Source organism: Cygnus olor, chromosome 2, assembly GCF_009769625.2.
Source record: "Cygnus olor isolate bCygOlo1 chromosome 2, bCygOlo1.pri.v2, whole genome shotgun sequence".
Classification (NCBI taxonomy): Eukaryota; Metazoa; Chordata; class Aves; order Anseriformes; family Anatidae; genus Cygnus; species Cygnus olor.
In genome coordinates, this window is record NC_049170.1 from 16439082 (window position 1) to 16455355 (window position 16274).

Consider the following 16274-nt stretch of genomic DNA (forward strand, 5'->3'; position numbering starts at 1 on the left):
ATCCTGTTTAAACTAGTCCATTTATCCAATCAAGACAATGAAAACAAAAGCATGGGAGAACTTACCTAATAAATTCCCTTGGTTTTCCTTGAAACCAGCCCTAGGTTTCAGTCTCAAAGCCTGGTCTCTAACCCTTGATCTGTCTCAACCCCTGCTTTCATGCCTCTCTGTGCCTCTGTCTCCTTGAAATCTTGCAGAGGGACCAAGCGGCCTGCAGTGACAGGCTGCTTGCTAAGCCAGGAAGACAAGCCAGGGCAACCAAGCCTAATAGTCCTCGCTTTATCTTATGTGTCTGCTGAGAGGAATGTGCATAGAGTCACTTTCTTTCCTGACAATTACTTCCACAGAATCGTGCTGTCATGATATTTCACTGTCTGCATACAGTCTCACATCATCATGGGCAATTGCAAGTCACTCATAAAAGTCTACTCAATTACTGGCCCTGGGTTTAACTTGGAAATACTCATCCATTCAATATTTCAGTAAGAAACTAGCAATTTCTATGCTGGCTTCAATCAAGTTGTGAAGTTTCTGAGATATCAAATAGAAGTCTTTGGTATCTGCACTTCAAAATTATGTCCTAGTTTTACTTTTACACCTCTTTTTACTTAAGTCCGAAGAAATCAGCACAGGCAGCATCTAAGCCTCTGTAATTCAAGACAGAAGTTTATTTAAATCTCAAATGAAAGGTGCAGAACTGACTAATTTCAAGTAGAAGGCTGTTCAGACCTAAGTCTCCACGATGCTCTTTCAGATGCACGGAGCAGAGGCAAGCAGATAACAGGGCAATTTGAGCACTGGGCTAGGAGAAACAGCAGTAGGCTTGGCTCAAGAATCAACACTGTGTCTTAGATTAAGAGAGAAGTTCTCTTTGGCATAAGACATAACGTGTTGTCCTATCTGCCTTACCGTGGTCTGTTTAGGCCTCTGAATTCAGCAGACTGAGGCTGTCAAGAACACAGTATAATAGTGCCTGAGCTGTACACGTTTAGTGCTGACATTTCACCTGATGTGAAAGCAATGCAAGTCACTGAGGCATCTCACAACTCACAGAGCCCACGGTTTTTGTCCCTGCTCCTGCCTTCCAGCCTAAGCGATGTTGCCTACTCGCTTGTCCTTCACTCTCACTTCCACATGGAACACCTCTTTTCTCACCCCCACATAACTCAGCACAGGCACTGGCAGAGCCATGGTGAGCAGGGCTGGGGAACCCATAGGGCTAGAGAGAAGAGAATAAAAAGCCTTCAGACAGCAGTTCCCTGACCTGTGTGGCCAGGGGGCAAACTGCGGCAGGTGGAGAGAATGGGTCAGGAGCAAGCTGGGGGATGACAATGGCCTGGAGGGCTTCCTAAAGCAGTGTTTTAAATCAGGGTTGTCACTTTCACTGTTCTCATCTGTAAGTCCAAGCCTTCAGCTGCCTAAAGGAGTCAGAAAACAACCTTGGTAAGCCTAGCCTTTAACATTTGCAAGGACATGACCCAGTAGGTGTGCTTGGGTATACCTAACATAGCTGGGCTTTTACTCATTGCTTTTACTAATGCAGCTGACAGTAGGAAAGAATGTTGCTGGCCTCACCAAATGGTGTTTGAACTGTCTAGGCATTTCTACAAGAAATGGAGAGACCTGAATTTCAAACTTTCCAGCCAGAAACCTGCACTCCTACTTCAAGTGACAGTCCTGAACAGCAGTCTACAAGCACAGGAACTGCATGGCAACTCTTGAGCTCCCTTGTCTCAAGCTGGGCAGCTATGACAAACACAGGAAGTCTTACTGATGATTTTGTTTTTCTGCAATTAGCAATTGCTATAAATCCTCCTAGTTAATGTTCGACACATTACTAGCTCAGAGAACAAAACGTTGGACTGAAGTGTGCTGAGCAACCTCATGTCATATTTTCTCCTTTGACTCAGCCATTACAAATCATTATATCCAGCATATACTTATATGTATATATGTATACAATCCTAATATCCCAGTACATGATTAACACCGGAAATACCTTATGGCTTTGAGTAAGTGCCAGGACAGATCATTTTTTTTTTCCTGTGCCCACCTAAAGGGAACCCTTACATGTTAAGAGTTGTGACTTCATCTGATGACTGATCAGCAAAGACTTCCAGCCTCTGGTCAGAAGAGAAATGACAATGGCTTGCGCGTATGGGAGTTCTCTAAAATTCACAACTATTCAAGTTACCAGAGCTCCTCTTAGCTGAACACTTCTCTTTCTTACCTGGCACTCAGCATGCCACACATAAGTTTATGACCAAAGCTCTTCTGTTGAGCTCTGAGATACTTTGAGACAAGCAATTCTTTACTGCTGCTTCAAAGAACCTAACCTAACACAGTGCTCCACAGATCTAATATCTTGCTCCATGTCTGTGAGATCTTCGGCTGGACAGGTCGCTTCAAATGCACAGGGCAGGAGGTAGCGAGATGAAGACTTGGCATAGATTCCCACCTTTGATCCTCCTCTACCTTAGTTGGCACCAGAACTGTTAGCCTGCCTGGCTCTTCACTGCATCAACTTGCATCTGCTGAAAGCATCAATACATTAACATCAGTCTATTTACCCCTTTACAGACATGCCTTTTCCATACATATGTACCCCTAAGGCTGCCTGATCCACACCCCCCAAAAATCTCGAGGAGATGTCGGTGATAGACTTACATATCATTTCAAAAAATTAAATTGCCTACATAAGTACATGTGGTTAGTTCAGTTAGTCATTCTTGCTCTGAAGGAAACAAGCCAAAGACCCTACTGCTTCCTAGAAACTTCAGCAAGGAAAAAAATACCAAAAGTTGTCCACACAGCAAATTTTTGCGAATAGAATACATATCTCCTAGGAGTGTTGTCATTCACTACTGCTTCTATTACAAAATAAGTGCAACCAGCTGAAGCACTATTCTAGATGATTGCTATATAAGCAAAATTGACAAGAAAAAGCTATTAATGGGTTTATTCATTCTCAATACAATTGGTTAAGGATTACTGAAAGTACAATGTTCTTGAAGCTCTGCAGAGGTACAGAAACATTTTCTGTAACTGCTCAGTTCAGTTTTAAATGGCTGAGTAGCAGGACTCACCCCAGCCCAGAGACTAACACACTAATTGTCAAAACATCAGTATCTCCACTACTTGCACATATAAACTGACAAATGCATTTTGACAATATTGAAATTGAAACACAACCTCCAGCTATTCATGTTTGCTTGCCGAGAGGACCCTTCCTATCTCATTGTTGCAATTCAGCAATTTTCCACAGGGCTCAAGTTCCCACTGAAAACAACATAACATTTGGATATTTCCTTACACTTTTGACTGTCCTTGTTCACTGCACAGTTTCTTCAGTTTCTTACCTGCACGCTTCAGTGGTATGCAACCTTAAAACCTTTGAAAATAAAAATTAAAAATAGCTAGTTGTATTCACAAAGAATAGGAGAAAAAAGTGAAATCCAGTGAAGCTGGAACCTTGTGGCTGCAGGATTACCATTACTAACTCCTGGTTACCAATGGAGTGCCAATAGAGGACTGAGAAACTGCTTCCAGCAAGACCTCATCTTGTTTCCAGTTGGTACTTAGTGGAAGATGACATTGAAATACTGTCCTTTTGTCTCTCTCATATAAGCAGCTGGGGCAATTACCTTTATAGCAGAGTTATTCTAGCTGTCTCAGAGGCTTAGTTCCATTTCTTTTCAGAAACAGCAAGACTGAAAAAGTCACATGTAAAGCACATACCACCTGAGTACATCCTAGACCATTTTGTGCAGTCGTTTTGATTGCACACTCCTCCCTTCTTGCCCAGCAAGCTCTCAGGAGACAGTGCTAGCTTTGTTTTATGCTGGGGAATATACAGCAATTTTGACCAAATCTAACACCGATATGACGGAGGAAGAATGAAATCCTGAAGGTCTTTGCTGACTGCCAACATTTTTACAGGTATAAGCCCCGAGGAACACACTTGGCAGCCATTAACTCCACGGAAGCAGTATTCCCTTCGCACATGGCTTTGGCACGCAAGCTCAGTTCTGTGGGGAAATTACATATCTGCCTAATGGTCTGATGTAGCCTGACATGCTTTTTTGTGTGTTTGTTGTTGTTTGTTTAGAAAAATACAGGGCCTTAGTTATTAATACACATGATGCTTTATGTCCAAGTTCATCGTGACGTTTGTTGTTTACCTGAAGAGACACAACCCTGGAAATCCGAGTTAATTTTATCTGGTTATTTGAAGTCTGATTTTACTTTTTTTTTTTTTAAATTTTATTTTTTAAACTCTGTAAACTGGCATCATTACAGCAAACAGGGACCATTTCATCAACTACATCCAGAGAAATCAGCAAATACTTAATGCATAATTGTTCTACCCTCTCTGCTGAAAGGCTCCCTTGAACATAACACCATGTGAGCAAGTGACATCAGAAGCATTTTTATCACCACTTACCCAATGCATTCTTATCTGCTTAAGGCAGATTCCAACTAGGACATGCTTTGCTCATTAAAAACCAGAGACCTTCCAATGCATCGGTTAACTCTAAACTGCCTAGCTGGGAAAGTAGCAAAACCAGGGAATTCATAAGGGAAGAGAACTTTGCCTACTGCTTCTCTTAAGAGCATACTATTCCCTTCCATTATGTCAAACGGAGGCTTCCAAATGGAGAAAAAGAAGCCTGTGTCTTGTGCAAGAAAACAGAGCAGGCACAGCGATGCCTCTGGAAAGTCAACAATCTCAGCCACCCTGTTCCTGCAAACTATTCCAGAGATTTTTGCCTCTTTAAAGTTGTAAGGAGATTGCCATGCGTAAGAGCCAACAACTTGGAGAGCAAAAACGCACTCCAGCAGTGGCAATTTAAACTAAACGTGCTTGTGCAATTTTTGGTTATATTCATTATATGAAAGGCTTCATAGATAAGAGCCTGTCTTGTGAATCCGTTCCAAGCATGGAAAATGACAATGTTGCATTTAAACAAACAAGAAAACAAATAAATTCTACACGCTGTGGCGAACAGTTTGCTTAAACAAGTGTACTAAGACTGTAAAAAGCTTTCAAACCACTTCATCAACATAAATCTAAACAAGACAGAAACCTCAGCTCATAATGCATTATGACGCATGCATTATAACACACATACCCTTTCCACACAGCAAACTGGCAAAAGACACCTACAGCCTCTGCCTGAAAATGTCTCGGTCACAAATGGCTCAACACCACCCCCTCTGAGTCTGCCTTGACTCACTGTGAAGGAGAAATGTGTAGTCTGCAATTTCATTATTCCTTACCCTCTCTGGGGCTCTACGTACAATTAAATTTATGCTGTAATCTGTCTTCTCCATATAAAAAGCAAAGACGCAATACCCAGATTAAAACTCCTTGCCTGCTCCCCACTACCTTTATTCCATTAACACTAACAAATATACGGAATTTGGGAAAGAAATACCAAATATAAAGCTGTATTCGTTCTGAATAAAGCTCCTAGAGATCTGAAAATCTCCCTCACACTGAAAACTTCTCCCAAGAATGTCATTTAGCAATGCAGTCAAGACAAAACTGCATTAGAAGAGGTAGAATTAATGCTTAAATTGACTAACTAATCCCCCCGAGATACCAAGGAAGAATGTGTACCTGTTCCAAATATTTAAGCATCTGCTGCACAAAGAGAAGCTGATATTAGTACCTCTCATCAATCAAAATGTTTGCTGCATTACACCCGTTGTGCATTTCAGCCTGAAACCCAAGTTAAGGACTCCTGCTCTTGTGCAGACCCAGGGGTAGCCAACTTCTGGTATCTGATGTCTTTGTGGTCTGTTTCAAGGCCTTTAAGGCACTGACCTCTTCTAACAGGCTCATAGGAGCACAACACAGACAGGCCAAAATGTTGGAGGAATTTATGTCAACTTGCTTTCAAAGTGCAAGCAGCAAAGAAAAAAATCTGATCATACAAAAAAGGATGGCTAGTAAAAATACTAATTTTACTGGAAGCAATATAAAAATATTTTAAGTCAGGAGCAAATCGAAGTTCAGGTCTGTTATTCCAGACAAAAATTAACAGATAACCTGAAGGAGAATACTGAGATCCTGCAGGCTTCCCCCACCCCCTGCTTGAAGGATTTGATCTCCTATAAAATCTACAAATAGAAATAAGTATTAAAATGGGTGTCTGCCAAGGTTCACTTGAGGAAGATTAAAAATATATATCTATTTTTTCAATAAACACTCCTTACACTAAAATGCAGAATAAAGAACACAGAATTCCGAACAAAAATTCTAGAGCCATTTGTCAGACAGATACAAATACAGATTTGCAATCCAAAGAAAATGGATGATGGCCTTACATTGCTAGCTCCTGAAAGGGGAATAGAGACAATGAGTAGAGCTATTTTTAAAACAGCAAACTTATTGGCAAGGACACTCTACTTGCATTTCTGGAGATTAAAACACAACATCTGGAACACCCTTGAAGCAAGAAGCCTCCTCTTTCCCCCCCGTCCCTCACCGTGCTCCCCCCTTTTAGCAGCTGATCCTGCTGCAGAAGCGGACGGTAAAGCAGTGCCAGTGACTTTCACCTGTTGTGTCCCGGTCACGTTTAAAAATAAGAAAATATAAAGTTGGAGGAAGCTTTCTTCAGAACACCCCAAGAGTCAAACTGTAACAGAGTTCTCTCATGTAACAGTATTCACATATGTTTATAGTACTTGTTAAACAGGAGAAAATCACTACTGAAAAATTTTGTTTTTATGGGTGTTCTTATAGCTGCCTGTAGTGCTGTGGCTAAGGTTAACGTATTAAAACTAAAAAAGAAAAGAGTCACCTTACACACAAACCAACCAGCAACAGCACCTTCCATTCATAGCAGAATGAACTCATCCTCTACGCAAAACCACAAGAATAAAAACACAAAATGCCTTAAGGAAGGCTGAATGACTGGCATGCACAGGCTGGAATAAACCCACTCACATTTCAACCTGACAGAGCCTCAAATATTCTCAAACAACTGGCTCCAACGACTGCGTGCGCGCTCTCCGAAGGACATGCTACTTACTGCTGAATCCTGAAAAAAATCCACTTGTCTGCCTTTACACAAAGGAAGAGAAATTGAAGGTACAGATGTAGCAGGAGGGGGCAAAGTCTTCTCAAAATGGTTAGAAATAACTCCTGAAGCGCTCTTTAGCCAAAATTTTCATAATTCTTGTTTTAGAGAAGTTTCTTACTTCAGCTAAGGCTCCTTCCCAAAGGACTTAACACTCACCGCTAAGAAAACAGAAAAGTGACTTCACAAAGTTACCAAATATCAACACACAAGGCTGGCAAGTGCATGTGCAGTCAAGATGATTCAGATAAGTCAGATAAATTTAGAACAGCGCTTTCCTAAAAGCATGCGTTCACCAAATGCAGCAAATATGCAGGAGCTATATTCCAAGGGCTGATTCCAGACATTAGAGCAAAAAATTTATTAGGGAAAATCTCCTTTTAAGAGTTCGCTGCGATCTGAAGTCCTCAACAACGTTACTCCTCGATCTGCCTTTAGTACTTCCATCCATCCCTGGATTTATCCACAGAAAAAGCTATAGGCTCTCCAAGCTCAGAGGACTAAGCCAAATGCAGTGTGGCAACTTCACATAGGACCAACCTTTTATGGTTGGAACAGTAGAGCTTTGATACAGCTAATCTACCATAAATAGCTCTTGAAACTCAGAAGGATCAAATCAGCTGTTTGCAACAGTCCCAGCCTGTAGCTGCTTCCAATCCAATTAGATTGTCAACTCTACCTTCCAGCTTTACTTTTTATTCCCCCCTCCGGTCCACGACTTTTCAAGTCCTGCTCCTGCAAGAAATTAAACGCTGCACAGACAAATGCAGCAGAATAAAACGTGTTTAATAAAAACTGAAACAAATGAGTAAGTATTCTTGCAATTATCTCAAGGAGCAGAAGTTTTAAAACAGCTAGAGCATTTGATGCCTTTTTTTTTTTTTAAATCAGCCCTGACTTGTAACGCAAACATGTGATTCAAAATAAGCAAACAGCTCTGAGAACAGTAAGCCCAGCTTTAAAAGGTTGGTTAAAAAAAAAGAAGATAAAACTTCATGGAGCACTATCCGTGTCCCAGATTAAGGCACTGAATTGCTTGCTTATTTTTTCTGTAACTTAGACACAACTGCGAAGCACTAGAACTCACTGTTATGAATTTTTATATTACAGTGTTTCCTTTCTGGTATTTAGAACCATTTTCCCATAAAGAAACCCTAACTTCAGAATACTTAAATAACTGGGAATGTTCAAAACGCACGTTTGCTACCAATACAAGCCAACAGATCTCCAAAAACCACCACAGGGACTACTAGAGCACAGTGACTGCCGTGAAATTAGTGCAGGGCCACTGCTGTGAAAGAGGATACCCGTTTGGATCCCGCGAAGCACAGATGAGCAGCATTATCTTTATGGTTCACTTCGCAGTGCAAAGGAACAGCACACAAGCATGTAAGTGTACATAAACAAAGGAAGTATTTTTAACTACATATTATTGATGTCTCCCCATTAACTCTTTCCAAAACAAAGAGTTAAATTACTCCAGTACAGTGCAGGAACTCCAGCACTTCAAAGGGAGATGTGTCTTGGCTGTACGGCCTGAATCCATACCTCCTGTGACCACTGACACCCTGAACATTGCCAGAGCATCCTCCTACAATACTGGGCATAACATCTAGTATTTAAACATTGGTTCTTCTTGCACAAGACAGGAAGAAGAGGATTTCTAATTCCCAGTATTCAAACTGCTTCAAGAAGGGCCTGGAATTCGGCTCCTCTGGAAGCTAATCTAATGAGAATGACAAAAAAAAATCCATCATGGAAAATTCTGTATCCCTTTGTCAACTATCTGCCACCCTGCTCCTCTCTGAGCTTGTGTTAAATGTTATCACCGCAATTAAAGGACCTGGGTTTTAACTGCTGTGCAAAGTACGTAACACACACTGAACACAGGAGGAGTCGCTGGTTTCCATCTTGCCTGCACAGATGATGAATGATGAAGTAACTTCAATTAAGTGTGGGTGGGTTAAATGAAGAGGCTTGTGTTTAGCTGTAACTGTGCATGAAGAACCCAGCTGTGCCACTTTCTGGAAGTGTCAGAAAAGTCAAAGAGTTGGAACTGGGCACAGAGGGCTGCCCTTTAGGCCCTACTAAATGCCCAACCAAATTAATTCAGATGCACAGGGGACAGCGAGCTTTTCATTAGCGTGGAGTAAACCGAGCATGTGACAAGTAGATTAAACAGACCTGCAAGATCTGCCTGAATAAGTTTATCACTTTGAACACTGCTTGTAGAACTTGTCACATTATGCTGCTTCTGCACAGTGGTGAAAAAAGTAGCCGAACCCATTGCTGACAAAAGTTCAATGGAGCTCTTAGAATGCAGCAAGCATGCCTGCAAGTGCTGAAGAGAAAGAGCAGTCGTGAGCACGCTGCCAGAGCACAAGCGCTGGCGCTTCGTGCCCTATCCATAACCATTTCAAATCTTAGGTCTTTTATTACTGAGGAATTTGAAGGATGTGAGTTATGACATGGGAACACACCCCCTCTCAAGGAGCAGGACTGGGATTCCTTGTTTCTTTCATACAAACCACTCCACATCTTACTGCTCGCATCCATTCTCCCTATCACACAGGGCACTACAGTAAAGATTTCACTTTTGCAGCTAATTTAAAAAAACCCACAACTGCATATGCTCTTTTCACACACACTTCCTTGGCTACAAACTCACAAAACAGAACTGACTGTCATGGAAATGCAGCATTTTCTTCCTCTTCCTCCCCATTACAAAATTTCTCTAAGCAGAGCAGAGGAAGCCACATCCAATATATTAAATCACCTCTAGCTCTTTAGAGCTAGTGTGAGATCTGGCTTGTACTGTACAAAGAGTAACACATCTCTTACCAAAAGGAAAAAAAAGAGATGCTGTGCCCTTTTCAGGCCACAGGTTCTGTCTCGGTGAACACAGAAGTGCACATGAACAGACACAACTTTGGTACCATGGTCTTGCTTTGCAAGATGAGTAACAGTCAAGACAAAACACAGTTTGAAAAGCCTGAAGTGAGCAAGCATGCATTCATTTAACATTTCAGCTTCCCAGTTTACAGATATCTTCTTCTTTTCAGCTGGGGATGGGAGGGAAGGGCAAGACTTCCCAGAAAAAATCAAAGGCAGATTTAATAACGAGTGACTTACCAGCATCCATTGTCAGAATCATGACCCCACTTCTGCGTCCCAGAAAGCAGGAAGCCTTACCCATCCAGTGCGTGCGAATGACTCAGAAGGACAGCATGGCTTTGTTTCAGCTTATATCTTCCAGCTCATTCACCCCTCCTCCCTCTTGTGGGATAAAAGTGTTGCCTGTGCCTGACCACCCCCATTGGCTCAGTTCGGGAGCCACTCATTCAGCACACTCAAGTTGCTGTGAGAGCCTAAAATCAGCCATAGGGAAATTCTTACTGATTTTTTTTTTAAACCCAGCCCCCTTTTTGTACTTCTGGGAGAACAAACAGTTCATTGTTTCGCTATCAGACACATGCTACAGCTGGTGGTGTTGTCACAGGGCCAAGCAATTGCCCGTGCTCGGAATCGATGAGGAGGTGGCCAGCCGGGGAGGGCTAGCATCAGCCATCCCCAACGCCAGGCACTGCCTGCCCGTGGAGGTAACGCCACGTGCCTTGTGTCAAAGCCTACTCCCTACAGCTTCTCTTCAGCGCATCTATATACACCCGACAAACAGGATCTCATGGTTCGCCAGGGAGGATTTACCCTTCCATTTTATTTTTAAATAGGCAGAATAGCAAAGGGCTGCTGTCGCACACCTCAACTCCGCATGTTAAACTGCAGTGAGGAAAGTCTTCTTTTTTTTCTTTTCTTTCGTTTAAATCTGAAGGGTTTTTTGAATGTAATAGCTAGGCTCTGCCCAAGGAATTTGGAAAGCTGCTACGATCTATTTGTGAACCACCACCCCAGTCAGATAATACAGCGTCAAAAAAAAACTCGCCACAATGCAAGTGAAACTCTATCTGATCAAAAGACATCTCAATCCTTTGTTAATTTCGATCAAACAATAAGACAGCCTAAAAAGCATGCACTTGGGAGGAGAGAAGGTAGAGGGCATTTGTTCCTTTCTGTACAATGCAATCCTCAAGAACTTCCAGTGCGACTTTGGGAGGCGAGTGCCTGTATCTCACAGTGCGAACTGCTGACAGACGTGGTATCTGTGCTTGGAGGTTCAACACACACAGTGAATGAAACGCTGGCCCTCTTCATCTTTTGATAAGAACTACCTTTTCTAAATAAAGCATGGACATATTAGGCTGCCATCTCGCCACGTTAGTCACCGCTAGATAACCTAAGATTCATAACTCCGCGATACGGCCACGAGTGTATTTTGGAAGTGTTGCTTGTGCTTGTTGAAATAAACAGAGCTTCCTCTCCTCCCATCCTCCATTTTTAGAAAAGGTATCAGTTGCAAGTCTCATACGCTAACGTTTGCAAAGGCACTAATGAAGTTAGAATCCACAATTCAAGGAAATTAGCAGAAGCAGTATAATTACATCATCACTTCTCAGATTTCTTGACCTTCTCTTGCTGCGCATAACTTCACACCAACAGTCCTGAGCCATTGCAGTTTGAGGGAAACAAAATATTCCTAAAACCAAAAGTTTCTGATATTTTCAGTAGGAGGCTGCAACAAAAACATTGGAAAGAGGCAGGGGTAATTCAGATTCTAGAAACAAAAGCAAAAGTTTTCAGTGAATGGAGATCAGGAAGCAGCTTCCTAGGTGGACAGACTGCTCCTCAAATACTTCCTACAAGGTTTTTGCTTTCAGAAGGGCTGTTAAACAGAATCAACTAGTGGTTTCATCTAAAGTTTACAACTCTCAAATTGCCAAGATGCTATTTCGTTGACCGTAATCAATAGCTACGGGCATTTGTCACCAATCCAAGCCATGTGCAGAGATGCACATTAAACTTCTGGGAATGACATGTGGCATAGCTTACTTCCTTACCAGTAGTCATCCATTTGAAGAGGGATGCAGCAGTATGGAAGATGCTTTTGCACTCTCTACCTACCCCATACTTTTTCACTTGGCATCATCTTTACTAAAAATTCACGACAATCTGGACAAACGAACAACAACGAAAAGGATTAAAAAAAATCAAAGTTTTGAGTATTGCAGTTCAAGCTGTGCAATCCCAAAGCCCGAGAGGATCTAGGTAGAAGATAACTGAAGACCAGTCCTTACCAACAAGATAGAAAACAAACAGCGAGAACCCCACAGCCTGCACTAGGTACCAAGCTAACCCAACACTAACACGTTCATCCTCAGGCAAACTGAGTGCGAGTAATACAAACTGTCAGAAAATGCCAGAAAACTCTCCAGTCACCAAATGCACATTTCAAGAAAACACTAGCATTTACTGTACAAGAGCATACCACTCTCAAGAGGATGATCTTCCTTGTATGCTTGGCTTTTGCAAGAAGTCCAATACTACTGCTCTGCAGCAGTAAATCACAGAAGTTCAGACAAAGTATTCTCAAATCAGAAAGAAGATTAAAAAAAAGTTCTAGGTCAGTAGGAGATTGTGAGCTACAGCCTGGCATTACTGCTTAAACAGGCTACTTCTGCTCACTTTCGGAAAACATACAGCTAATAGCAGATGTGAATATGCTCGTTCTAAACATTTCTGGAAGACACTTTACACAAATGCTTTTATTCAAGACTGTCAAGATTCAATACATTTTTTCATGACCATGCAAACCAATTTTTTATATTTTTTTTTTTTTCAAATCTTGGTCAAGTTTCATTTTTCTACTTCAACTCCTTCCAACTTTTCAAGCTGCCTAGCATGTGTGAGAGGACAGTGACCACTATCCCTACTCCTCCACTTGTTTTTAACATCTTAAAAAAACAAAAATGACAACAACAAAAAAACCACCACAGCTTTTGTTCAAATTTCCACTCTTTACAGCATGTTCTCCCAAGCCTTCAGAAGCTAGGAAAGGACCTTCTATCCCTTATTTTGCAGACACAAAATAGTGAGATCCTGATCATCTCTAAGAAATCACAACGCACAGAAACTACATAATTCTCAGAGCAAGATTAATCCCATGCACTACACAAGTAGTGGGAGTTGTCTTTATGGGAGTGACAGAACCTAATAGACACACACACACAAAAATAAAAATAAAATAAAAAAGGTACCTTTTGTTCTTGGTTTGTGTGGGAAAATGCTTTACCACTTTCTGTGGGGAAAACAAGTGTAGTATATGTGAAAGATATGGCTGGATTAAACAGTACTTCAAGCTTTCAAATAACAGAAGGAGTTGAAATGTTCTTAAAATGATTTGTCCCAACAACGTTATACTTCCAGGGTGATTTGAAAACAAAATGCATTGCATTTATACTCTGCATTGGTTTTGAGTTCCCCGAACAGCTGTCCTTTATAAAGGAAAGAGTAGGTGCTACAGGTGAAGAAATATTTCTCTCCAGTAAGGGGGAAACAACAGCTGAAGGTGGAGGAGAAAGATTCTCTCATTGTGTCACCCCACCATTTGTTTCCAAATACAATGACAGCATGGGCCTTCCAAAAAGAATCAATTCCTCAGTGTTACAAAGCAGGAAGGACTCGAAAGCATAGCTCTGAGCATGACAAGGATACTAAATGAGGCTGGCATCAAAGTGCTCTACTGGTCACCTTCATAGAGCAGATCTTTGATGTCTAACACTATACGCTCAGGTCACACAGCTGCAGCCTGCTCTGTAAGGCTAGACAACGTGTACTAGACAACCTCACTCATTACAGAAGAATCTAGAAAGTTATTTAGATCAAAGTACATGACATAGAGCCATAAGGCCACATGTGGTAAGGGCGAGATTCAAGCACCTTAACAGGCAAGAACCAAAATAACTGAATTAAGTCTAAGTTGCAAATATATCCTCAAAAATCTGAAAAATGAAGACTGTAGAGCCTAGAGGGCAGGCTATAGACCTGCAATTAATTAAAATGTTACATTTCAAAGAATTGCCATTAGAATGGCTACTTATTTTAACATGCAACAATTGGAAGAGTGAGTGACAGAAGGTCTGGAAGAAGGGATCCATCCCAGTTGCCTGCTGGCTCTCAGTGCATGCTGATGTGAAGTTTGGGGAACACCTCTTGTCACTTTCACATTGAATAACATTTCTTCTACACATACACAAGGAGGTACAGATGGATTCTGCTTTAAATGTTTTGTACAAACTCCAGGAAAAAAAAAAAAAAAAGACTACAAAAAATAGTTCGTGGTTCAGATCTACGCATATTCTTCAGCGCACACTCACCTTAAATCCCAGTCATCCAGGTCTGACTCTCAAGGTACATCTGCATTAGCATGTCCAAGTGGCTCACAATCCAAAAGGCAGTCCTCCTCCTACAAGAAATAAACACAAAAAAGTATGGGTAAGAACCACAAATGCACATCCCAGGATATGAAAACAACTTTAGAAATACTAAGCAGTTGGACAAAGGGTTGACTACATGGAAGAGAGCGGTTTAGAGTATACAGCTACCTCATCCATTCATATAGACAAGATTGCCACCACAAGCAACAGCACTTTTCAGAGCCTATGTGCTGTAGCTACATTCACATGGAAAGAGGGGTTTTGCAAGTTTAGTAGGAACCCCAAGGAGCCTGACCCTTCAGTTACTAACGTCAGAGCCTTTAACGAGACACGTTCTTGAACTATTTAAACACTGAGCCTTTACTTAACAACCTCACAGAAAATAGTCTGTATTACACCTTTCAGTAAGGTCATGTGGCACTGAAGATGACAAGACCACCGCACATCTACCAGAAGACTACTATCTTTAAAATCCAGTTTTAAACATCAATGGATACAACCGGAAGAGCCATAATAAACCATCTCCAGGTCTGCCTGTAACACAAACTGCTTTCCCAAAAGGTGACCTAGCCCAGGTGTGGTGATTCATGTTGATGAAATGTTCAATTCAGGTTGTTTCAACCTAGATTCACTATCCCGGCACTACATTGTCCTTAAAGATGCCAACCCCTTGAACTCATAAACCCACAGTAATCAACTACTCAAGGCTTGCTACTGTATTCTCTACCACTGATGAGGCTGTTTCTTCCCACAGGGAAACAAACAGAGCTCCAATGCAGATGGAAAATAGTCCATGAAATATTATAATATTATATATTATATAATATGAATAGTCCACAAAATAGTACCTGCTGTTAAAGAGATTATTGTCTCCCCATTGCAACAACCAGCTGCAAAAAACATATTTTTACTCTTGCAGGGTGAGGTTCAGCTCACCTGCGTGGTATTTTTAGGTGGCAAATATACCGCTCAGGTCTTTCACTTTCACAGCTGCTTCACTAAACTTCCTTTTTTAATCTAATAAGAGGCACCAAATGACATCATGATATCCTGAGCAACCAGAGCAACAACTGCTAAGAGCAGCCAGATCGCTGCTCTGCCTCCACTGCAGCTGCTGAACATGTCAGACGCTAAGAACAGCATCTAGAGAAGAGGTCACAGCGTAAATAATTCATTGAAAAGACAAAAAGACACACAACACGGGAATTTTGCTTGAGTTTGGAAAATATCTGAGTTTAGGAGGCAAACAAAAGCCCAGATGTAGGCTACCTTAGAGCCTATGGGAACATTTAAGGGAGCAATTCAGCCCGCTCCGTAATGTCATGCAGCTGTTCATACATGTTAACCAACTGAGTTTTTATGGCCTACCCACATTTATCTTTGTATTTCAGATAGGAAACTAATCTAAAGTTCCTTGAATATGGTAAACCACAACCTGTTGTTTGCCCATCTCCAGCTTTCTGAGGAATGTTCCTCTGAGGTGAATGAATGGCAGAGGCCTGCTGTCCTCAAATAGACAAGCCAAGGGTTTGAAAAGCAATAATAGTTTCGGTCAACTACTTCAAGGGTTTCCTGGAAGTCATCATGAGGTAGGAAGAGATCACATTTATAATGCACAGAATGTATTAAACCTAGTCTGTGCTACTACTGTTTCCTTGGTGTATTTCATTATTTCTTCTGATTTGGCAAATGCTATGTTTGTGTATTGGCACAAAACCGAGAAAATAGCACTGCAGTTTCGAAGGCCTGTATCTCTGAGGCCTGATAAAGTCTGTCCTTGCAAAGGGACCTTGAATATCCAGTGTGAGTTGAACTATCTTGACAGATTTGGGGTGGGTGTTTTTATTTATTTATTTAT

The 16274-nt window shown here is 41.4% G+C and overlaps 1 protein-coding gene across 20 annotated transcripts in view; it reads right to left on the reverse strand.

The window, feature by feature from the left end:
* SVIL (supervillin) overlaps positions 1-16274 on the reverse strand; it is a 137797-nt gene that overhangs the window by 94136 nt on the left and 27387 nt on the right. For 2 of the 20 annotated variants that reach the window (XM_040546523.1, XM_040546520.1), the window contains exon 2: positions 14357-14445. Coding sequence is in view for 17 of the 20 variants with exons in the window: in XM_040546506.1 (XP_040402440.1) it covers positions 10221-10284 (64 nt within the window). In the remaining 3 variants the exon portion in view is untranslated. Of the gene's footprint in view, positions 1-7040; positions 7060-10220; positions 10366-14356; positions 14446-16274 lie in introns of those variants that run through there. The other 18 variants (XM_040546512.1, XM_040546510.1, XM_040546514.1 and 15 more) reach the window with 14 other exon arrangements.